Below are 25,090 nucleotides of genomic sequence, written 5' to 3' on the forward strand. Positions count from 1 at the left end.
TTGCTACTAGGCATTGACACACTGAACATGTTTTTCTCTCCTCTCCTGCTTCAAGGATACTCTTAGGGCAGCAGTTTTGTGTGGAGGCGGTTAGCTCTTCACACGCACAGATTAGTTCACTGCTATACATGTGCATATTGGACAGCAGAAATGAGGATTAGTTAAAGCAGTTACTTTTTTAAAAGCAAACATGTTTGTCTAGTATGAACAACCTATAAAAGCAATATGGAATGTCAGCTGAAAAGTTTCCCATGACGATATGCTGTACAGATCATAAATCAGCCTCTCAAAAGTGTTCTTTGAAACCACATTGTAATTTTATTTCTTTTATTGATCTCTTTTGCTTAAGTTAAAATAATTAGCATTTTTATTATAATTTTCTGTTATTTAGATGTGCGTAGCATGTACAGACTATATAATATAAAATCATTGATCTAAGTTCTGCTCCCATTTTCACTGGTGCATTCAGGATAAATTATTCCCAGCATATGCTGGTACTGTTTTATCAAACAGAATTTGTCCCCTTGTTTTTTTTTGCCTCTCAAGACAAGCATGAAGAAAAGCAATCATGCGCATGAATGCTCATTAATTGAAAGAAGTATTCAATGTTAATATAAAAATCAGTTTCTTGCTTTTACATGATTTTTTAACAACTGCTGTGCACTGTATGTTCATGGTTTGTATATTTGCGGCTTTTAATAAGAGAAATAGAGGAAAAACTTGGAAAGTTCCAACATTCTTTTTTTTTCCATGTGCCATTTTTGATAAACATCACAAGTTTTTTTTAAAATCCCCTTTATACCATATTAATTATACTAAGATAGTCCTTGGTTTTATAATCCTTGTTCACATTGAGCAGCACTTGCTCAGGAGAGTGGTCCCATATTGCAACGGCTACTCACCTGAATAAATAATACTTACCACAAGAAAGGACTGCAGCTTTGGGGCTTACATAAACCCATTTCAGGAGAAAAATGGTTATTGTTTAAGAAAATGCACTACTTCTCAAAGCACAGGTTTTGCTAAGCAAATGAAAGACATGTCTTATCCCTGAGTGTGAAAAATTACAGTTTATGTTCGGATATACAGTTTCATTCAGCAGTCTTAGACACACATAATATGTCTCTTGATTTGCAGTTATCAGGATGCCTTTAGTCTGCTACTTACAGTTGGTTCCAGAGAGCACTATTAACAACCTTGCAGGCTTCCACAGGTGAGAGTGAACGCTGAAAGAGTGGATTAGAGTACTCTGCAGGCACCCAGGATAATTTGTAACAGTTTAGTATCTTTCGTCATCCATAATCTAGCACTTACACTTTAGTGTTGATTAGGAGTGTAAGTGCAGATACATTTTTATAAAAAATGTCCCCTTGAGTTGCACTAATTGGGCTCTGGTTTTCCGTCAGGTAGTCTAACCAATTAGCCATTCCTCACTATATTCCTAAATAGGAAATGACCAAACATTTCAACTTCCAGCTATGTGAATCAATTGTCTTGATATTTTTCCCATTCTGCATATGATAGGAGATCTTTTACTTTGGGTTTTTGCCTTTAAAGTGTGGAGAGTGGTTATCTGCTATTGCCATCATATGCATACATACAAATTGTTCTTCACTGGTCATGAATGCAAAGGAGCAAAATTTTGTTCCTCATATTGTCACTGGCTTTTGCAAGAATCCTTTATAAGCTAGGTAAAAGTCAGGAAAATTTCTGGGTTTTGTTTTGCTAGGGGTGTGTGTGTGTGTGTGTGTGTGTGTGTGTGTGTGTGTGTGTGTGTGTGTGTGTGTGTGTGTGTGTGTGTGTGAGACAGAGAGAGAGAGAGAATGGAATTTGGCATTCAAATGGACAATAATGTGTTGGGTCAACATGCAAATGCATACTTGACAAGTTATTTAATTTAGTGCAGTTTTGCTTCCATCCAGCCACAAGGTATAGTTCAGAGATTGCAAGACCAATAAGGAGATGAAGCTAACTGTAAAATTTAACTTGATCAGATTTTTTTAAAAATGATGAGCCACATTCTGTCCTCAGGCACATCTGCTTAACTCCTGTGAACTTCAGTGGATGTTGCATCTGTGGGCAGAATTTTGGTGTCTGTTAGAAAAGGGATGGTATGGATATGTGCTAGCTATTGGAATATTGTTCACAAAAGCATAGGTGTAAAACATCGATGGGCAAACAGATACGCTTTTTCCCCCCATGTACTATCTCACTTGCTGATATTTCAGTATTTTCGGCTTTATTTTCTGCAGCAAAATTTAGTTAGTTGTTCTTGTTTGCTACTATTCTTGTAGCAGTGCTGGTAGGGAGAAGAAGAAGGACAACTTTTATCAAATGCAAACAGAAACATGACGGCTATGATACCATTTTGAATTATGTGGAAATTTTAGAACCATAGTAAGAAAATCAGTATATTCAGTTCCAGCTGCACAACCTGCAATAAATTACTTTAACCACAATGATCAGAGCACAGGTACAGAGGAACTCAGTGGCCCTTTCCAAATAACTTTTGAAAAAGTGACTCCAGTAGACAGATTTATGGATAAAGAGCTGTGTTCTTGCACCCGAACACGAAGAGAAACTTCTGTTTCATTTCATATTTAATACAATTCAAAAGATGTAATTGGAAACAGTCATAAAAGTTTCCATGTTTCAGCACTAACAGCCTTCTTCACTGATCCCTTTTAAGGTCCCTGAAGAAGGCCATCTGTGCCAAAGTCATGAAAGTTCTGACTGTTTTCAAACACATCTCTTGAAATCTGCTTAAAAAAAAGAGAAGTAGAAATTTCCCTTCTCTAGAAAGTGAAACAGGCATGAGGCTCAGTATCTTTAAGAGCTATTTTATAGAAAGTAAAACACAGAACACTGTGATATATATCAGCTTCTAGGGCCAAATTCTGCCAACACTTAGGGTCCAATCTGGAATATCCAAAGTGCACTCAAATCCAGAAATGGGGTTGAGAACAGAGCAAGGATCAGCCTTTGTCAGAGTGGAAATAGGAACCAGAATTAGGCTTTCAGAGCTGCCACTTCCTCTCCTCCCTTTGTTTGGCTTGGCAAGATGTAGGATGTGGGGAGAAGCAGCTGGTGGAGGAGAGGTAGAAGATGGGGCTACATCTGCCTCCAGCTTGTGAGGAAGGATAAGAGCAACAGAGATCAGGGATTTTGCACAGAAACATTATTGCTATTGCTCTGAAATGGGGGTAAAGAAAAGTGGCAGTTTTGGGGAAGACCACCTCCCCCAGTTCCACCACAGTGGCTCCCAAAGCAGCCAGTTAATAGCGAAGCAATTGAGAAAGAAAACGCATTGTTCAGGGCTTCCAAAAGATACACTATCATCCTGACCCTGTCTGCCTACTGGGTTCATGTCTCCGCACACTCCCTTCTTGCTCTTTCCCCTTACTGCCTGCCTTCCTATGTCTGAGACGTTCTTTCCCCCATGCAGTTTGCTGTCTCCTTCATGCTCTTCCCTTCCCAACCATTGGCTGTCCCTGCTTTCCTCTGGCTTGATTTGCTGGAGGGGTAGAAAACTCTTGAGGTTTCCCAATAGACCCTTGTGAAAATTCTAGTACCATCAGAGTGATTTCCCTATTTCTTTCTGATGGCATCATTCCATTTTCAGGTACCACTAATTATTATCTGCCAGAGATAAGTTATCTTGGGACTTGTTCAAAAGAACACACTTTTCCTTCCCTTTGGAATAGCTCAGGTTGCACCAAGCATTGTCAAACAGTGCTCCTGATGAGGATACTCCAGTCAAGGTATCACCTAGGAGTTGAATGCAGTGCTGTATAATCAGTATTCTCACTATGGACCTGATTGTAAAGCACATCAACATCAATGGAAGTCTTTCCACTGACTTCACTGGGCTTTGGATGAGGTCCTATATCTCTGAAGGACAACGAACAAACATTTCTAGTGAATCAGTGCAAGAAGATTGGAGCCACTGTGAGTGTTGCTTGACTGCCCGTGTAAATATTGTTTATACCCCTGATTTAAGTTAAGGGTGCTCACAGAAGGTGTTCGGATTTTGTAGGATCAGACCCTTTTACCCATTTAAGGTCAGCGTGGCTGCATAAGTACAAGTGAGGGTAGAATTCGACTCCCTAGCTAAACTAGTTAAAATCAAATCCTATACCTCACAAATAAAGATATTAAAGGTCCTCTAAATACTTTGTGATTTATTATCCTTGTTATTGCATGCTCAATAAATTAGATTTCTCGGGCACTCTAGTAGTCATTCCTTCTGGAAACCAAGTTTTGATAACTGTCATGGAGAATATTTATGGGAATATTTTTCTTTTAGGACTAGATATCCTTTGTTAAGGTATGAGGTACAACAGGTGGTGTATCATTACAATCTACACAGGAAACCTGGTATTAAGTCAGTTTTTAAAATAATTTCTTCAGTGTACCTCACTCAGTGCCTGACGGTCTGTAGAAAGTATATACATTCATTTTAGGATAAGAGGAGCTAAACACAGAATGATAATAATTGAATATAAGAAGTCATTTAAATATAGGACATGCATGATACAAATATCTGGACTCTGAATGGACTTGCATGTGCACCATTGCAAATTTTAACATCTGGGCACATGTGGCAACGTGTTTCTGAGGGACAGGGGTTGAAAGCACCTGTTCTGATATTAAATTTTAACATGGTGTATCTGCACAATCTTTCCCTATATTTCTAGCACCTCTGCACCAGGACTAAATATGAACATTGGCTCTTGAGATACCCTTTGTTTCACTGATCTCAAGCTATGTCTACACTGCCATCGGGGTGTGTGATTGCAGCCCTATGTGGACATAACCAAGCTAGCTTTAATTTAGCTATCACAAGTACCAATATCAGTAAAGCCACAGCAGCTTTGGACTTCTGTGAGGGCTAGAAGCTCAAGTAAGTACCCAGGTTGTTTTGGGTGGGCTTGTACAGCTCATGCAGAAGCCAGTGCTGTCATGGCATCACACCTCTATGTACTAACGCTAACTAGATTTAAACTTGGGTATGCCTACATGGGCTGCAGTTACATGCCCTAATTGCAGTGTAGACATCCCCAAACAGTGGCACAGAACAGATGCAAGTTGGAACAGTTTTACTTTGAAACCTCCCATAACGTTTGTTTTTTTAAAGACTTTGGCCATGATTGTTCCCTGTCCCTCTATATGTAGTGGAAGTCTCTACTCTGATGGATCTCCTTTGCAGGGATGCAGAAATGGGAAGTGTTAATTCTGTGACCATTTCTACCCTTCTCTCAAGCCTATGAGGGGCCGGGGGGGCAACCATGGATGCTCCAGATTTCAGGTTCTGCAGGCATATGGACAGGTAGTGAAGGAGTGAGGTGGAGCAGCTTTCTGTCATATTTCCAACATTCTCATGTGGTGGGTAGCTGCCTGCCTATCTGTGCTCTGCAAGCAGCATTCTCGCTGTACCCTTAGAAGCAATTTCACATCTGCACTCCTCTTCAGGCGAGTTTCTTTTTGGCATGCATGGGTGGATGCCCATTGGCAGCGTGGCACTTCCATGGGGTGGTGTGTGTGTGGGGAAGGTTGAGAGGGTGGGGGTGTCAAAGAAACAGGAAAAAAAAAGAGGTTGACCCTCCATGGGATTGTAAGTTCCTTGGGAACTGTGGTGCTGGAAGGCCACATTTGGAGTTTTCTTTGTGGACCCCTAAGCATTCCCTGGAGGGGAATATTTGTAGAAACTGAAAAAAGACCTGAAGCTCTCTGAAAGAGAATTAAAATATATATATTTTTTCATCGTACCATGGAGATTCTCTGCAGTTGTCAAAACAGAGATGGTAGAACAGATTATTGTTTAGTATGACTTATGTGAACAAATGGATTGATTTCTATGGGGGGGGGGGGGAAGTGGTTCTTCAGAATTATTCCAGGAAAGAAAAAAAATCTAATTACTCAAAGTCATAATGCCACAGCTGTTACAACAATCCATCTCTGCTGAACTCTAGCCAGCTAATTTTGAGAAGTGACATTTTTCACAGTTTATTGTTTTCTCATCAACATGACACCAGCCACATCAAATATATTCACAGAGTGACATTGGCATTGATAAATTAGCCATGTGCTTCCTATTTATGGGTACAAGAGTTTGTTTCTTCAAGAGAAATGAGAATTTTTAGGCAGAGGGTTAGAGATTCTTATCTGTTCTATGCACATGCTCAGTGTTCAAGTACATTGATTTTATGTGCATGTATGAGGAAAGTAGGCAATCACTTCAAGACCACAATTTTGATACAAGCTGTTCTGTTACAACCAGCTGTTTATAATCTGTTGTTTCTTAGTGCACCATATCATTTATTGTCCTCCAGGATTAAAATTAAGTAGGCTTAAGGTCTTTATTTTATTTACCAAAGTAATTGAATGTTGTTTAATTATGGTCCCTGATGGTAGAAGGAAATTATGTTTGGCATTCCTCTCTTTTCTCATCCTATTAGTCACGGGCACTGATATATAGTGATACACTAATATACACTTCACCCACCAAGAAGCACGGGATCAATGAACACCTGTATATAAGCCCACACATTTCCTTCCCATTCCTCGAAGAATCAGCTGGCTTTCCTTTGCATTAGCCAAGTGCACAAAAATGTGACCAGCATGTATCCATACACATTCTCTGTGATGTAATTTGACATTGCAATAAGACAGAATCTGTTGTGGGTGTGCCTTGTTCCATCTCTTCAGACCCTTGAGCATCACCCATACATATGAAGACTCATGGAAATGATCTGTGGGGGCTTTTGGCAATGTTATATCTTTTCTTTGCCTTGACAAATCTCACAGTTCAAACAAAACATCAAACATAATTCCTAAATTTTGCAGGAGCATGAGATCAGGATTTTCCGATACCACTGTACTAGGCACATTGCTTGGCATCTCTGTCATTGACTGCGGAAACTTCACAAATGTTTCTAAAGAGAAAGGTACTCATTCCACACTTCCTTAATAGATACCTCAGTTGATATCCCCAATATGTACCTGGGATCTTGCCAATGGTGAGCAGACCTATCACCACATACTTAGCAGAGATGTGTAATTATTATTTATCCTTGGGAAACAGGTTTCAGTGGGTATGTGACTTGTTGAAGAATCACCTGCAAGTGATTAATGCTGTTTGTTAGAGCTGGTTGGGTATTTTCCATCACAAATGATTTTTCTATGGAACATGCAATTTCTGTAAAATTGAAATGTTCAGTTTGACCCAAATAGGAATATTTCATTTGGTTGAACATACCTGAAATGTTTTGTTTTGAATCAGTCCAGTAAAACATTAAACTCTGTTTCCTTGTCCTCACAATGGCTTGTGGGAGTTGTAGTTTAGGCCCCCTTTCTCTCCTATGGACCAACCTCACTGACAACACTTGATTTCCCTTTGACTGAGCTTGATGTGATGCATCATGGAAGTCGTATAACTCTGGGTACATCATGGGAGATGTATTCCATCCTGGATGCCTGGCCCGTAGGCGGGAATAGGGGCAATGTGCCACAATGGAAAAATTCAGTTAAAGTTGATTTGACCAGAAATTAAGCTTTTTAGGTCATTTCAACAAATCATAGATTCTAGGGTCAGAAGGGACCAATGTGATCATCTAATCCGACCCCCTACACAAAGCAGGCCACAGAACCCTACCCATCCACTTCAATAACAAACCCCTAACCTATGCCTGAGTTATTGAAGTCTTCAAATTGTGGTCTGAAGACCTCAAGCTGCAGAGAATCCACCAGCAAGTGACCCATGCCCCACGCTGCAGGGGAAGGCGAAAAACCTCCCGGGCCTCTGCCAATCTGCCCTGGAGGAAAACATTTCAATTTCAGACATGTTGAAATGTTTCATTTCAATTGAAAATAGTCAAGCAAAATATTCTGACATCTCCAAACGGAAAGTTTTCTGATTTTGCTCAGCTGTACTATTGATGTTTCAGGTAGTGTCTCCAGCAGTAAGTTCTAGCCTGTGACAACAGCCAAGGCAGACAAAGATATTGAGATACTGAGTTAGCAGATGGTGAGCTAGTCCTGACTGATTTTCTTCAACATGCTGGAGGCACTGTCAGATGCAAAAGAATTACAGTTACTCTGCAGGAAGTTTTCAGTGAATGTACTGCACCTCAGACATTCCAATAAAAGAGCTATAGTGCTTTCAAATTTACAGTTAGTCAGATGGACCAGCTTCAGAGAAAGACAATGGTCTGCATCTGGAGATGGTCCCATTGCTGCCTAATGCATACGATCAAGACTGAGTGGTAGCTTGGAAGTTGTCTCATCTACCCTCACAATGTGTTTGGCTCTATTCTTCTGTATATTTGGAATTTTTTTTTTCATTTTGGCCATAATATATTCAAGGATATCCCTTACTGAAGAACTCATCCCATGTTGAATCCATTCCAGTTCCTTCTGTGTATCTGCATGAGTAGGAAAATCAGTCAGAGCCCTCTGATACTTCACAATTTTTTATGTTATATGAAAAATCCGACAGATGGTTTCTTGTTGGACAGAAATATGCCTTGCTGCTTTTATTTTTTTTCCCAAGAGATGTTTGATTACTTCAGCAAGTATTTTTCAGCTTTAAGATGTGCTTTTGATAGCTTGTGAATGTAGTTTTTGTTCCACAGGACTTTCTGTCACACTGACTTATTGTCACCATATGAGGTGATTTTGTAGTTCACGCCTTGGACAGCCAAACTCTTTAGCAATTTTTCATTTTCCAAACTCCTCACCTTTAGATATAATAACCACCCATCATCTTGTTCTTCCAAATGAGCTATTAGGGTAGTTGGATTGCATTTCAGGCACTGGCTAATGCCGCTGTAAGGAACAGTGCTGGTGACTGCATCCATGCTTTCAGATCCTGCTGTTCATGGACTGATGTTTTCTGTTGGACTCTTCAGAGGTGTTCTGTCTTTTTTTTTGTACTCATGCTCTTATTATTTAACGCAGACTAAATAGGACACTAAACCTACTTTAGCAAATTCATAGTTTTAGATTCTGTATTCCTTTGGCTTCCTAAAAATCAAAGAACAGATGAATCAAGAAGGGAAAATGCAAATAAAACAAAAAGCTACATACTTACTTGTACTCAGGCTGGGGACTGGATTGAGGTCTTGGTCCCTCTGAGTTTCATTAGTTGGGGTTTGGTCTGACGTTTTGTTAAGTCTTTCCAGCTGGTTGGAGTCCAATCTGGAGTCCTGTACAGGGTTGCTATGGATGAGGTCTGGTTTAGTGTCCTGGGGTTGCTGCTGTTCAGTTTTAGCTGAATTTTTGCTGTGCCTGCTTCTGTTCTTCCTCTTCACCTGAAAGGGAAGATCTTGGGTTCCTATTGTTCCCATCTTCTTGAGTCAGGAAGCAGCACGCATAAGACTTAGTGATGCTGGCTGGTTGCTAAGCAGCCACCCTCTCTTCAGACAGTGGTTGCTTTTTCACCCACTCCAAGCAGCAGCTGTTTCCCTGGGGCAGTGGTAACAATGATGGTGGCACTTTGGGGCCCCAAACCTGAATTAGTGGTTCATCTCCTTCATCCCTGGGATTGCTTGTTGTGGTGATGGTTTGGTGCCTCTCCCCAGGGCTGGTCAGTGGTGGTTTGGTGAGGTAGTGGCAGTGGTTTTTGTAGGCACTATGCCGAGGTGAATTTTAAGGAGGTGTTTGAAGGACAATATAATGGCTTTGTTTTTTTGTTTTTTTTAGGAAGAAGTCTGACCTTTCCCTGAATAAAGGATGGGAGAAACCACAAAGGAGTTTGAGGGGAAAATTAGACTGATAGGCAATAAGGGATGGCAAAGTGGGCATAGGGAAGCCAGGGTTTGAAGGCTTGAAAAAAGTAGGAAATGCTAGGTAGTGTTGGGCTGGGCTATTACAGGCTTTAAAATTGTAAACAATGTGTTTGCTGAAGTGGCAATAGGAGAGCCAGTGGAGGGTTGCAAAGAGTGTGTGTGTGTGTGTGTGTGTGTGTGTGTGTGTGTGTGAGAGAGAGAGAGAGAGAGAGAGAGAGAAATCAGAGCAATGAGCTGGGAAGATGATCTTGGCAGCAGCATTTTGAATGGATTTAAGAGTGGCAATATGTCCTTCGTCAAAAGGATCTGGAACAGGGACATGATTGGGGTCTACATAAATTTGTCCTGATTAAGACTAACCAGGCACATTTCTGCTATTAAAATGTATATTAAAATCATTTTACAATAGAGATTTAAAACAATAAATCAATTCCCCACTTCAAAAGGAATTCATTTCTCTTACCATATAAAATCAATGGTCCATTTAATCTACTCTCATGTTGCTGTCAGGAGCCAGTACCAAATACAAGAAACTCCATAATAGATGTTTATAGAATAACCTGCCGATAGTGCTTTCATGCATCTCTACTGTCAGTGCTTTTGTTTTTGTGGACTTTTTTTTCTTTTTGGGGAAGAAGGATCTTTTCCTTTCTCTGCATTTCATTGTTTAGAGGGTGACCATCACTCCAGCCAAAGAGGACTAGATCCCCTGATCTTGTCAGTGATGTTCCATTGGCCAGAAGGAGTTGCTGCCGCATGTTTTAAAGTGCTCCCTCCCCTCAGGAGACTGGGCACACAACTTCTGCAGCTAAGCTGTTTGTGATCACTATACCTTTTAACAGCAATCATTTAGACGTACAAAAAAGAACCAACAGATTTTCATTGGTAGAAGCAATTTAGCTAGTGGAGGAGCTCCTCTTAAAAAACCTACCGCCCACCTATCTTCTAAAAATATTTTACAAGGAAAAAAAACAGTCATCAGACTACTAGGAATATTGCATTAAAACACCTAATTTAATGCCAATCTGGCTAAACATGTAGTTAGCCGGGGGAGGGGGAAGAGGAAATACAGCTCAATTATTTTTAATGGTTTCATGATGAACAGATTTGACAACAGTCAGGTTTTTAACCAACGTGAATCTAGAACTAGATAAGGTAATGCAAAAAGAAAAATTTGCCATCTTCTACCGTATCTGAATTTAAAGTGGATGATTTGTAAAATTGCTGTTTGACACTGAAAAACTTTTAAAAATAGGTCTTTTAAAGTTCTCACTGAAAATCATAAATGGTATGCAACTCATGTAGCTACTTTAAAGCTGAATTCCTGCTTTATTTTTCTGAAACTCTGCTGGAAACCTTCTAGTGGATATGTATTTACATAAAAGGATTCAGACAGCTGCTAGTAACAATTTCACAACCTATCTTACTGCATAGTGTTTAGAAAATTGTCATAATTTTAGTCATATGAACCAGACTGAGTCTATGAATTCCAATATGCATCTGTGACAATCTTAAACTAGTATAATTTAACTCAAATATAATTTAAGTCAAATTAGTGTTATAGGGACAAAAAAAATCACTCTGGTGTATATATTAAAATATGATTGGACAATAAAGTGCCAAATCTTGGTCCCACTGAAGTCCAAAGATTTACCTGTGGACTTGTTAAATTATTGCATTGAGATGGACACACATGTCTCATTAGGTCTATTTGTGAGTACAGAATCTTGCATGAAAAATGTAGGAGCAGACTCTGGTACTTATTTGTACCATAAAATGACTCAAAATTGTATGGACCAAAATCCTGCTATAATGGGGATATCAGTTCCATGTTTTGCACTCCACGTGTGTGGAATTTCTGTGTTGGCCTTGCATGCAGAATATACAATAGAGATCCACAGATGAGACCGGAGAAGATACTTTGATCCAAAATATTTCATTTAACATAAACTGGCCTGGAAATGCAATATGAATGATTCAGCCAAGTTTGGGAGCTCAATACAAATTTGGAGCTGCTTATATTAGCTTATTAGCATATTGGTTCATTTCTAGTTACATGCATAAACATAAATTACACTGTCCAGAATTTTCTTTAGATACTTTTCAGAGAAAAATTGACAATAATGTTAAGATGAATTGTCCTGATTATAGTATAAGTGGCTCAAACCTCACGCCAGCTATGATAAGACAGTACATCCCATAGTATGCAAAACAGGTAGAAAATGTCTAATAGAATGAAAGATCTGCACATATCAGATATTAGATCATAACCGCTTTCAATTGAGTATGTGTCTTACAATTAATTTTGGTGAGATTAAAAGGATCACAAAGGAATGATCAAAGAATCTTAGAAATTAGAGATAGAAAAGATGTTAAGTCATCTAGGTCCTTCCTCTTTTTCTCTGCCCTTGCTTTCCTTAGAATACTCTTTTACTGTCTAGTAGCTCTCATGAAGTATTTCCTGATGTTGAGCATGAATTTTCTTAATTTTACCAATTACTCCTGACGAAGACAGCACTAATAGAGCTGGTACCTTTTGGAAGCAGAGATATATGTATATTGCAGAGGTTTCCAATATTTTTGTTGTCTTTTTTCAATATTTTTAAAACTAGTTTTGAAAAAAAATATTAATTTAAAAAATATAGGCCTCTAAATTAATCCATAAATAAGAAAGAGGCATTGATTGTAAACAGGAAAAATTGATTTGTTAAACTTTGTTTTTACTTTTGCACATGTAATTTACTAATTTTGATGCTTTTCCAGCTCTAAATATTCTTGAGTAAAATTCCTCTCTCTGCATAAAACCAGGCTTTACGCATGGAAATAACTGGGAATTGAGAGACTATGGTCTCCAATAGAGCAGTATATTCAGTAGATATCTAGTAAGAGGACACATTTTAAAGATAATGGTGGAAACTTAGGAAGGAATTTTCTATAATTAGGAGAGAGCATTCTGTTTTCCGCACCCTCCACAATGTCCACAAGAAGTGAATGAGTAATAGTATTAACTACTTTTTAAAAACCTAATCAGTCCCTTCTGTCACAGTGCATCCTGTCTACTCTAGATAGTTCTTGAAAGAGATTTGACAGAGGTTGTCTCACAGAAAACCATAGACTTTGTTGCTGTTTGTCAAAAAATAATATACTAATTAGTAATAATAATTGTTAGAGGAAACACTGATTGTTTCCAATTTTGAAAAGTGTGTTATTTGTCTGCTGTCAGTAGTGGAAGGATATAATAGAGGAAAAAATAAGTTAACAGTTAATTTGATGGTTCAGGTTCAATATTTTTATAAAATAAGAATCTTATTCATTATTCCGGTAGAGTAATTGCCTCAAAAAATAAAAACAACATCTTAAGTGTATGCCATTAATTTGTTTTTATTCTTCTGTAACTCAGTAGTCCCCAATTAAGTTTCCCTCTCCTACATTTTTAAAAGAAATCCCAGAAGATTCATCCAGGCTAAGACCATGTGCTCAGTTCTGCTCCAAATGGAATCAAAAGGAAAACTCCCATTGAAATCAATAAGAGCAGGATCCAACCTCATTTATGTTCATTTTCAGCCTAGTAGGAATTTCACTTTCCACCCTTCCAAGAGTTATAAAATACTGAGAATCATGGACTTACTAATAGAAAATATGTGTCACATGGACCCTTAATTCTAGCTTTGTAGTGATATAATATGGCTGTAGAGAAGGTAAAAGCTTAAGAATAATTAATGCCCATCATGTAGAGTAACACAGCTGGTGATATAAATTATGTATAATGTTTATTCTCAGTCAGGCAAAGAAATTCCCTGTTCATTTGGAAAATAGAAATATTATTTTAATTGTAAGAGCTGAAGTAGACATGGGGACCCACTGAGGCCATTCCCTGTGAGCCAGCAGTTACATCCTATGATGAGTTTTCCTTCTAACAATAGTTGTATAATTCTTTATTTATTCATTCATTATAAAAGTAATAAACCTCTAGGGTTTAATGCTAAACCTACAATTGGCCAAATTGTTAAACTCAGCTGCTGGCCCAACATAGGGAACTTAGGGAGGGTTTGTATCTCTATCTACTTACTTACTATGACTCATAGTACTGTTATGAGGATTAATTAGTGAATGTTTATAGAATGTTTTGTAGAACTAGAACCTGATTTTGTAGAACTAGAACCAGGATTCAACTCAGCTTTCATTTCCGCACCTGCAACAAATTGCAAGCACAAATATTAACAGTTAATATATTTGACTAATGTACTAGTAGTTATATGTCTAGCTATTAGATGGCTACTTACCAATACTGTTATTTGTGTGCACGGTTCATTGTGGAAGCAAAAAATACATGTGTTATAATTTGAGGATATAAGATTGTGCCCACAAAAACAAGGATAATTTCTAAAAGTGTATGCCATAAAGTGCAATATGATTGCTAGGAAATCATTAAGTGCTTTCTGTGTGGTATATGTTAGAGGGTATTGGGGAAGTAGAATAGTGAAAACTGCCCTTTTAATACATGGGATAAATGTTTTTTTTTTTGTATTAATACAAATTGATACTGGGGAAAAACAAGTTTTACTTCTAGGACACCAATTACAAGACTATATAGGACATCGAGGCCGCTACAGACTTTCTTCTATCATCTAGTAATTTTTATTTATAAGAGGGAGATTCAAACCACTATGTTTTAAGCCTTTCTTTCAGCTCATATATGCTGTGATCTGAAATGTTTATAAATGAAAGTAAAAGGGCAGATGAAAATCTCATTCTCAGAAGTAGCGATTCCAGAATGGCTGCTATGAAGCAATGTAGCAGTAAAATGTTGAGGCAAATGACTTTTGCTATGCTTTGAGTGACTACTTTAAGAGTCCTGTTTTGGTATAATTTTTTTGCACACCATCTATGTGTTTGCTTTCTTTAAGACATATTGGTGGGACTGATAGCATTTTATTTTCAGTTTCTGAAATCAGATATATACAGTACAGTTTGTATGTACAGTACTGTTTTGCTCAATCCATGGCTGGACTAAAGCATAGGCATATAGAACTATGAATAGACCCCCAGCAACTGGTGGCACAGGATGATGTCAGTCTCTCAGTTTTCATTGAAAAAATAATGTTTCTAGCACTCAGGGATATGAAGAAGACTTGAAAACTTGATCCAAGTGTAGGTGGTGGAGCCATGGTCTCCTTGTCTCTGTAGAAAGCCTGAAACAATCACATCAAGAGGTGTGAATTTCCCCATTCCTCTTAACTCTGAAACTGCTGTCCCTGCAAGAAGGTGTGGGGACATGATGCACAAGTAGATTACGTGGAGCCCCTTGTAGAATCTACAGAGAGCTTCAGATTGCCTTAATTCATCTCTGGATCAGTCCAATTTTTACTTCAAGCCTAGCTTGCAGGACATCAAAGGATCCAAAAATGACTTTCAGTGGGTAGATTAAATCATTGCATATTGATTTTGTATTAATGTTTGATGCAATGTCGCATCATTTTATGACATGACATTGCACTATGACTCATGATATGATGATGTACAGTGATATACTGATAATTATATCAAGGCATAAATGCCATCATACTGGGAAGCACAATGTCTTACTGGACAAACTCTCAAAATTAGTGAATGACTCTTACATAAATCTACAGCTAACTAAACAAACAGGTAACCAGAATTATTGAAATGTATAAACTGTATTTGTCAGAAGACTGTCGCGATTCAAGAACAAATTTTCAAAGAGTAAGCACCCTGGCTCTTCCATTTAGACACCTATGTAAGTGGCCATATTTGCAAAAGAATTCTATACCTAGTAGCTTCCAACTGAGGGTGCTGAGAATTTTTGAAAATCTGGCTTTAAATCTTAAATAATAAAATTTCCCAAAACAGTATCAACACATTTAATATTGGTGCATATTCTGAGTTTCACCAAGATGGATCAAAATAATTCCATAGAAGTGAATGGAGATACTCTGTGTTTACATCCATATAACTGAAATCAGAACCTGGCCATTGGGCAGTAATAAGTAATCTGTCTCTCTGAAATATCACATAGCAATAGGTGCAATTGTCACCAAGAAAAAGCCAATATTTGGCAGAGGGTTTTTTCCTTCTCTGAGTACAGAGAGAAAGTTCAGTACCTCAGCTAACACAATGTAGTAACTGTTGGCAAATGCTGCCTTTTTAATAGTAGTCATTATAATAACCTCATCTGAAAGCTAAATTACTTCTGAGATTTTAGAGAGGAGTATTTACTTTCTTCAAGTGTTCTGAAGTCATAATTGTGATAACAACCATACAGTAAATGGCTTACCTAATATAGTTCCCTAATTGCTTCAAGCAAAATACATAAGCCAGATGCATTATTTCATATGTTCTGTCGTATTGTACCATTGTGGTTTGCAAGTCTAACAAATCTTTCATTTCAAGTTGAACACTTTCTTGCCAAACACCAGCTACTGCCTGATTACTTCCCACCATATTGTTCTGATTACTACCTTCTTAGGTCTGCTTCTCCTGCTGTTCCTTTTTCTTAACTTTGGTGCCTCCGATGCCCTTAGGGTATTGCATTTAACTGCTGACGTACAGTAAATCATCTTCTAAAGCCTATAGTATTCCACAAGTCTGTATATTTGCCCCTGACATCAGTGTTCCTATGATTTAACTGTTTCATTTTGTTTTGGCTTTTGATTATCCTAGGGTCCGATTGGTATGGATGGAAAGCTGGTAGGTGATTTGTTCAAAACTAGTATGAGCTAGGACTTTCCACACATTTTTCCTCTTTCCTTTCTTTTTTGAATCATTTATGTTAAAATGTACATTAAAGTAAATTTATAGCCAGCCATGGACTGGTTCATCTTAATATAACCTATATGGCCCTAAGTAACCTAAGCTGATGACCTACCAACCACCTCTTCTTTTTGCATTCATCCAAGGCAACTGAGAACAGCCAAGTTATCTCTATGTCCTAATCACATTTTGTCTGGATCGTGCTGGGGCAGGGCCATCTCAGTTCAGGATCTTTGTCCATGGAACTCACTGATAGGAGGTCCATCAAAGTATCTTGTTGATTGTCTTCAAAATTTAGCATGAGGTCTGCCTATTTGTAATAGCACATCTATGACCCTTTTTGGCTGCCTTTTTTCACTGGATTTTCTTTTTGGGGTTTTGTGGCTTTGGCCAGCGTTGTTGGCTGGTGGTATTGGGTTGGCCTGATTTTGGTTTTATAGTTGTTTGTATCACATCGCAGATACTCTTTTGGGAGATGGATGTTTTTAAAATCTAATTAATTAAATCAGAGGTGGGCTTTAATTCGGTGGAGTGCATTCTGTTTAGTTATCAGTTGTCAGAACAAATATTTTCTCAATTAGAAAATGCATGTCGGAGCTTCTATAAATAGTGATGGAAGATCTTGAAGTTTTTTGTTTACAAATCCTTCAAGTATTTAAAAAAATGTTCTAGGTGGTTCATAGGACTCTTTCTGCTTCCTCTTACTCTTTCTCAACTTCTAAAAGGTGCTCCTTCTCTCTTTCATTATCACTGTTTCCCTTCCTTTTCCCAGTTGGGCTCTTCTTTTGCTTTGATACTAGCAATGCATATCTTTCCCTCTGTGTGCTGCCAGCCACAGTCTTAGCTGGCCACACCCACTCCTCTCCGTTGCCAAGCTCCCTCCTGCTTCTTTTATTAGTCTTTTCTCTATTCTCCAGGGTTCTGGTTCTCTTGGAGAGTAACCTTCTGCTACAACTACCACCTCCACTCACTATGCTTCTTCATCTATACTTTTTTATCACCTCTGTTACTTGTCTGGAAGACTTTTAGTGTTGGCTTCGATGCTACAGCTGCTTAAGTTGGCCCTCACTTCCTTGCCCCCTCCTTTCAGTATCACTTGCCCTGTCAGTGGCTGATATCAAATTAGCTGGCAGGAGGGGATCAGTTAGCAGCCAGTCAAACTCCCTTTGATCAAGATGATGTTGAAGAGGCTGTCAAATTGAACTCCAGAATTTTGCAGCCAAAAATTTTAAAGTGAAACTCAAACCCAATTGTATTAACTATGTGTGTGTGTGCGTGCGCGCACACACCCACACACCCACACACAAAGTACATATGAAGGAAAATTGTTCACAAGACTCAGCTGAAAACGGGGAGCACTTGTAGCTACCTTTATCATAGTATTATACGGGAAATGGGTGAGGCTAATAAAACAAATGAGAAAAGGTTGTCAATATAATTGTCACAAAAGTAGTTCTGCATTTGGTTCAAAGCAGCTACCACAGTGAGAATGGCAAGATTGGTTACCAGCTTAGGGTTTGAGTTGTAAGGTCACATTCAACAGCAGTGTGCTAGTTCATGAAAAACAGAAAGTGAAATAGAGTAGAAACAGAAAATAAAACTACACTATTGTAGTTTCACCATCCAAGCTGAGGGAAGTGCCAAAAGGAAATAAAATATGAACCTCAATGGGAAAAGCAAATACATTTTTAAAATTAGCCATCTTTAAATTATGAAAGTCAGAAAATATAAACAGGGCACCTTTCAGTGCTTGAACTGGGGTTCCAGGTGACTAACACATCCCCATGTCTTTCTGCTACCTGTTGAATAAAAGAAAATGGTGCATACCATCACTATTAAGGCACAAACCACCAAATTTTCCCAGTTAAAACATTCACACTTTCTTAAGATCAGCCCACCTGCTTCAAGTGCACCTCTGAGTCATGTCTGCTTACTTTACCAGCAAATCTTGCCCCTGTTAGTATTGCAAGAGGCACTACATGTGTGGAAGATCAACCTGGATTTTATCCTGCCTCAGAGATTGTAATCAAAATAGTCAGCTGATTACTGGTGGTGCCAGAAGAGGCAGTAAGGTCCCAGGTTGACTTTACAGATCTGGCAGAAGAAACACCTTTAGACTTTTAAGCTGAGCAAATTTGATATGCCAGACATCGAGAGACAATTAATATGAAGCTCCACAAAGTCATTTCAGAGTCACTTTCCTGAGTGAAATTATACTTTAATCATCTAAAATGTTATAAATTACACATATTAAGGAACTTATTCTTTTGCAAATTAAATAGGACCAATTCTGCGCTTAGCTACCACAGTATATATTCCACATAACTGCAGCGAAGTGTTAAAACAGAATTCAGCCCCATGTCTTGATGTTATCCATTTTTAATATGCAGTAGAAATATTAATTGTACATTATGTAGCATATTTTAATAAAGTGCTCACTAATGCTTCATAATTAAGATGTTGCCAACCTTTCAACGTCGGAGCCAATTTTTCACAGTGATTTTTATCTAGAGTTTAAAAGTTAATTTCAGCTAAAACCTGATATACAGCATCATACAGTGCATTGTGTTAAAGATCCATGCCACTCATGAACCAGGAATAGTTTTAGTATCAGTGAGAGACACTGTCCTTCAGCATTGCCTTAGAAATATAGTACCATTGCTATGATTGAAATGGAGCTGCTTAGGAGAGTTTTCAAAACAAATCCTGTTCATATTATAATTTTAAAAATAAACACAAAAGCCACTCATTTAGGGCCTGGTTGTGCTTTTCCCTTGTGTAGATACACAAGGAAGGAGAAGGGCATAATGAATTTCTTTATGCCCTCTAACTTTGACTTCTTGTGCTTCAGGCCAGTATGAATAGCAGCTAGTGGAAAGGTAGTGGTCAGACTCATGGTGCCATCCTTCCGTTTGCACCTGGCCAGCACCAAAGTAAAGGATTTGCTACACCATCTCTCTTGTATAACATTGTTTTTTTTACATACAAAACAGCAAACACATTAGGGAGACAAATGAAGAGATGCAACAAAAACAATTCTATAACTACAATTGTTGGGTAGTGTAAATAAAATATCTGATCTATGGAGGGTATACAGAAATATTTTTTGATCAAGAAGGGCTAATAGCCTGAAATAATTAGCCTGATTGATACAAGGTTCCATATTATATGTTCATATTTGAAAGGAGATTCTGCATTTAGATTAGAGCAGACTTGGAGATCTTTTTCTGTCTTAAGGGTACTTTTATATTGGTTACCCATATATACTTTCCGTGCTGGATAATTCTGGTGTTAAGATTGAGACAGCCAGTATAAATCAGCCTTATTAAGGGTGATGCAGTCATTATGCTCCCGAGGATTTCCACAAAGCACTATGGTCCCAATCCACAAAGGTACTTAGGCACCTAAATCCCAGTTTTAGGCTCCACTGCATTCCCGAGAACTTCTGCCGAACCCTGTCGGCGCCTGCACTCACTAGGCAGTGAAATTTTCAGGGTAAAAGTTCCCTAGGCAACTAAGTTTCTGCCTCTGAGCACATGCACTGCTGCCTCCCTCTAGGTGTCCATACAACTATCTCCCACCTAAGCCCCACAACAATTCACGAACCGGCAAAGATAGGTGTTTGCTTGTGGGGCCCTATTGGGTAGATGTTCTCAGAGGTTGCCTACCAGATTGGGTCCCGTTCACAACTGAGGAGGCGGTGACTTTGAGCTCAGTAGTTAGAGCACTCACCTGGCATGTGGGAGACCCAGGTTTAATTCCCTCTCTGTTGGAGAGGGAGAAAGGAATTGAAGAGGAGATCCCTACACCACTGAGAAGAGTGCCCCAACTACTCAGCTATGGGATATTCTGATAGGGAACTCCCTCAGTCTATCCTGTTGAAGTTGTTCCACTGTGGAATTGACCCCTGGGTCTCCGACCTCTCTGGTGGGTGCCTTAAGCACTAAGCTACAGAATCATTCTCTTGCTCTCTTTCTGGCCCAATAGCTATTGCACTGTGAGCAAAGACTTAAATAGTCATTGGGCCAGAAAGAGCGAGAGAGAGAATTAGTAGCCTTGAGGTTGGGGCACTCACCAGAGGTTGGAAGACCCTGCGTCCAGTCCATCTGCTCCAATCACTCTTTAATTATTTATCCATAGTGCCACAGTTTCAACAGAAGAGATTGAGGGAGCCCCACATCAGACTATCCCATGCTCAGTTGCTAAAGCCCTCACTTGAGAGATGGGAGACCTCTGTTCAAATCCCTTTTCCTTCTTTGGCAGAGATGGGAGAATTAAACCTGGGTCTCCTGCATCCCAGGTGAGTGCTCTAACTGCTGAGTTAAAAATTATAAAGTGTGCACCCTTACCTGCTGCTGCCATTTTCTGTGGAGCAAGGCACAAATCTAATGCATTCCCACAAGAAAGTATTTATTACCTAAGCTGTGTGGTTCCAGGACAGGAGTTCCCTCTCATGAATCACTAAGTGGAGATAGGCACCTACTCTGAGAGAGGTGCGGAGCTCCTCACCTAGTATGCTGGCTTTTGTGGGTCACATTATGAGGCAGCTATCTTCCCCAATTCATTATGTAGAGAACCTAAGTATCTAACTCAGGTTTTGTGGATCACAGTGTTGTTCCTGTGATGTTTGTTTTTTTTAGGTGCCTAAAAGTTAAACACTGCGATGCTGAGCATGGCAACATCTAAGTCCCTTTATGAAGCTGGGCCTGTGCCTCCTTGAGGCACAGTTGCACTTGACTCTCTCTGCGGGGTGCAAAAGCAGCCCTGTGGCCCTAGTACATAGCTGAGTCTTAATGCTACAATGTATACATGATAAAAGAAAACCAGAGTTAAAGAGAGAAATCCTGGCCCTGTTGACATCACAGGTAGAATGCTTGTTGACGTCAGTGGGACCACAATTTCATCTCCAGTCTTTAATTCACTCAGCTGTGTGCTGCACAACACTCTCCATTCTGCAACGCTCTGTAGCATGTAGGCACAAGGTATGCCGATAACAAAGGAGTGGCAGCTTTCAAATCTATTTTTTGTTTACTCAATTTATTTTTTTAAATTAAAACCCTACTATTGTTTGAATGTTGGTTTCAGTATTTCTGAATTTAAGTAACTATCTGTATATTGCTGATATTTGGGCCAAATTTTCAAGTTAGATGTGCACATTTGTACTCAGAATTTGTATGGACATGTATATGGAAGTGTTAGGTACACATACACATATACAACGGACTTTGAAGCTCTGCCTGGGCTTCCTTTACATTTTAGGTCAGCTGAAGTCAAAATTTTGAGATTATTTTAGTAGTCTTTCATAGATATTTCAGAATATATTATGGTTTTACATGTGTTTCTGAGTCTGTGGGTGTATATGTTTGCATTGTTTTAAATGTGGTTTATCTATAGTGGGCCCAGTCCTGCAGTCATTACTAGGCAAAATTCTCATTGATTTCAGGATTGGGACCAGCATGTACATCTAAAGTGTCACTGACTTTAAAATTGTTGCAGCCAGGTGGGACAAAGTATAGGCTTTTGGGAAATCCTGTGGGGCTTGGGTAATTCTTTTAATTGCCTTGGATTAACCTAGTCTGAGGTGTCAGCCCCAGAGCTGAGAAATTTTAAAGCTTCCTTTTACATTAGAACCATTTAACAACTTCCAAATATTGTTTTGGCTTAAAAAATTAAGCTTTAAAATCTTCAAAAGCATCTGGTACTGAGACTCACTCCTCCGAAGGAAGGAATACAAAATGCCAACCACATGCTAAGTGATGGGAGTTTGCAGTCTCTCTCAGTGCACATCTGATAGCCAGAATTCTGCTATACTAGGACTGTGATAGCTCTGTAATGTTCTAGTACTATTTACTATGTAGTGATCATAGACTTCATATTGCAAAATGACATATATATATATATATATATATATATATATATATATATATATCTCAAGGGGACATTTTCTATTTAGTGTAATAAAACCTGATAAACTATAAGCAAAAAGTGACATTATTCAGAAACTTTTGTTTGTAGGTAATAGTCCTTGGGTAGAAAACATCTCGATTATACTCTTTAAAGTTCTGGGGAAAAAATAGTTGAGAACAGATCGAGATGGTTAGAGGCCATATAAACCTTTTGACCCATTTTAGGAATTACAGTGTCCTGAAACTAAAGTGAAGACATTTTTTATTTCTTTTTAAAATGTCTTTAGGCACAGTTACATTTAACAAAAGGAAAGGTTTTTCTCATTAAACTAAAATGTTATTGAGTTACTAGAAAAGCCAAAAATCTTAGCTAGTTCTAAAAGCTCAAACATTTGCCTCCTTGTAAAAGTTCCTCTGTCTTCCAATGTGATTTGATCCTCCGTGAGGTTGTAGTTCACAGTCACACTTACTATATTGTACCATAGTACATTTCCTCTTCACATTTACTCATGGAACTTGCTAACTTTTTCCAGAGGAATCCAAGATGCAGGGGCCCCTGTGATAGAATGTCCATACAGAAAGTGATTGCAGCAGCACAAGATTCCTAAAGCTCCTTGGTCTGCCATGGGGCCCTCCGCTGGCCAGACCAGCACTGCCCCACAAAAGCCAAGGAGGGAGTGGATTGCTTGTCATGGAGGGTGTGAATGGGAGATGCACTGAATCAGTGTATCCTCAAGCCACCTCTGCTGGCAGGATTCCTGTGATACTGTAGCCTCAGTTTAAACCTACGCTCCCAGGGGTGCGTAGCAGGTGGCAGGGGTGGAAAGACCATGTAACCTCCCTGATAAGTGTGTTCCCTGACATGGCAGCCATCATTAGCACAGTACATAAGACCATAAGAATGGCCCTGCTGGGTCATACCAAAGGTCCCTCTAGTCAGTAACCTGTCTTCTGGCAGTGGCCAGTGCCAAGTGCCCCAGAGGGAATGAACAGAACAGTTAATCATCAAGTGATCCATCCCCTGTTGCTCATTCCCAGCTTCTGGCAAACAGAGGGCTAGGGACATCATTCCTGCCCATCCTGGCTAATAGCCATTGATGGACCTATCCTCCATGAATTTATCTAGTTCTGTTTTGAACCCTCTTATGACCTTGGCCTTTACAACATCCTCCGGCAAGGAGTTCTATGGGCTGACTGTGCATTGTGTGAAGAAATACTTCCTTTCATTTGTTTTAAACATGCTGCCTATTAATTTCATTTGGTGATCCCTACTTCTTGTGTTATGAGAAGTAGTAAACAACACTTCCATATCTACTTTCTCTACACCAGTCACGATTTTATAGACTTCAATCATATCTTCCCTTAGTTGTCTCTTTTTCAAGCTGAAAAGTCCCAGTCTTATTAATCTTTTCTCACACGGAAGCCGTTCCATACCCCTAATCATGTTTGTTGCCCTTTTCTGAACCTTTTCCAATTCTAAATAGAGAGTAGTTTACACCTCCCTGCACCAGTGCGGTAAATCAAGCCTGATACAGTAGTTTAACTGCTTAAAATAAATAAATAAAGTCCAGAGTTTTTACCTAAATAAATCCAATATCTGTATCGTCTCCCTCACTCCTGTATAGTTAATTTAAGTCCTTCCATCATTTCTGTATCACACTAATCTGAGCAGTACAACTATGAAGTTTCTTAAATGAAGGTGTATTATTGTCATAATTTCCCATGGATCAGTTAATTGTGACAAAAAGCCACTAATTTTAGTTCTAATTGAACATAATGATGAGACTCCATAATCTAATTTTATTGAGGTTGCTTCTTGCTGGAATGGTCATCACCTTCTTATCAGAAAACTTTGTCAGGTTCTGTTCAGGTTAATGATCTTTCTGTAACTCGCCCTCTCTCTCCCTCTCTTTTTTTATTTTGCAGGGTCAACCTGGTCCTCAAGTAAGTGTCATCTTGTTCTTTTACACTAGATTATGCCTAACTGTGGAGTCAACAGAACTCTGATTATCTTCAAATTCTTTTTATTTTTTGGGACTGGCATTTAAAAAAAGCTAGAGGCTGGTAATCATTACACAACACAGTAGACCAAATATTTCCCAAGAGAGAAACATGGGGCCCCCATATGGTTGTTTTAATTCCATCAGCTGTTTGACCAGATGGTGGGTTTAACAATGTATTACCAAATAAAGCAGATCACTTAACTATGGATTGAAACTTTGCCACATAACTTTAAAGCAAGATGAAATAACTTAGCAAATGTGTAGCAGGAGCTGGTTCACATTAACTGCTTATTAATCACATACTAATAATGCTGTTGTAATCTGGGCAGGCTTCAGTTATTTCAGATATTGGACTACTTGCTACTTTGATTAATAGTATACAATCCCTGAATTAGTTCTGCTTTGGTTAAGAATAGCACAATTGCATGTCATGTGAAGGGTAATTAAAGAAATGGGAATTAAGTGAAAAGGAAATTCATCCTGAGATCTCAGTCAGACACAGACAATAAAAGAGGAGAAGTATTAGAAATAACAGAAATTATATATAAATTATATATAAATTGGGTTATATTCAGAAAAATGGAAGAGCAAAAGAGAAGGAGAAGTAGGCAAAACTAAATTG

General features: G+C 38.7%; 1 protein-coding gene across 1 annotated transcript in view; it reads left to right on the forward strand.

Annotated features, from left to right (window-relative positions):
• Nucleotides 1-25,090, forward strand: part of COL25A1 (collagen type XXV alpha 1 chain) — a 446,709-nt gene that overhangs the window by 251,356 nt on the left and 170,263 nt on the right. Inside the window, exon 7 of the mRNA XM_050946748.1 lies at nt 24,392-24,409. Coding sequence (XP_050802705.1) covers nt 24,392-24,409 — 18 coding nt within the window. The remainder of the gene's footprint in view (nt 1-24,391; nt 24,410-25,090) is intronic.

The sequence above is a fragment of the Gopherus flavomarginatus genome, chromosome 3, assembly GCF_025201925.1.
Source record: "Gopherus flavomarginatus isolate rGopFla2 chromosome 3, rGopFla2.mat.asm, whole genome shotgun sequence".
Classification (NCBI taxonomy): Eukaryota; Metazoa; Chordata; order Testudines; family Testudinidae; genus Gopherus; species Gopherus flavomarginatus.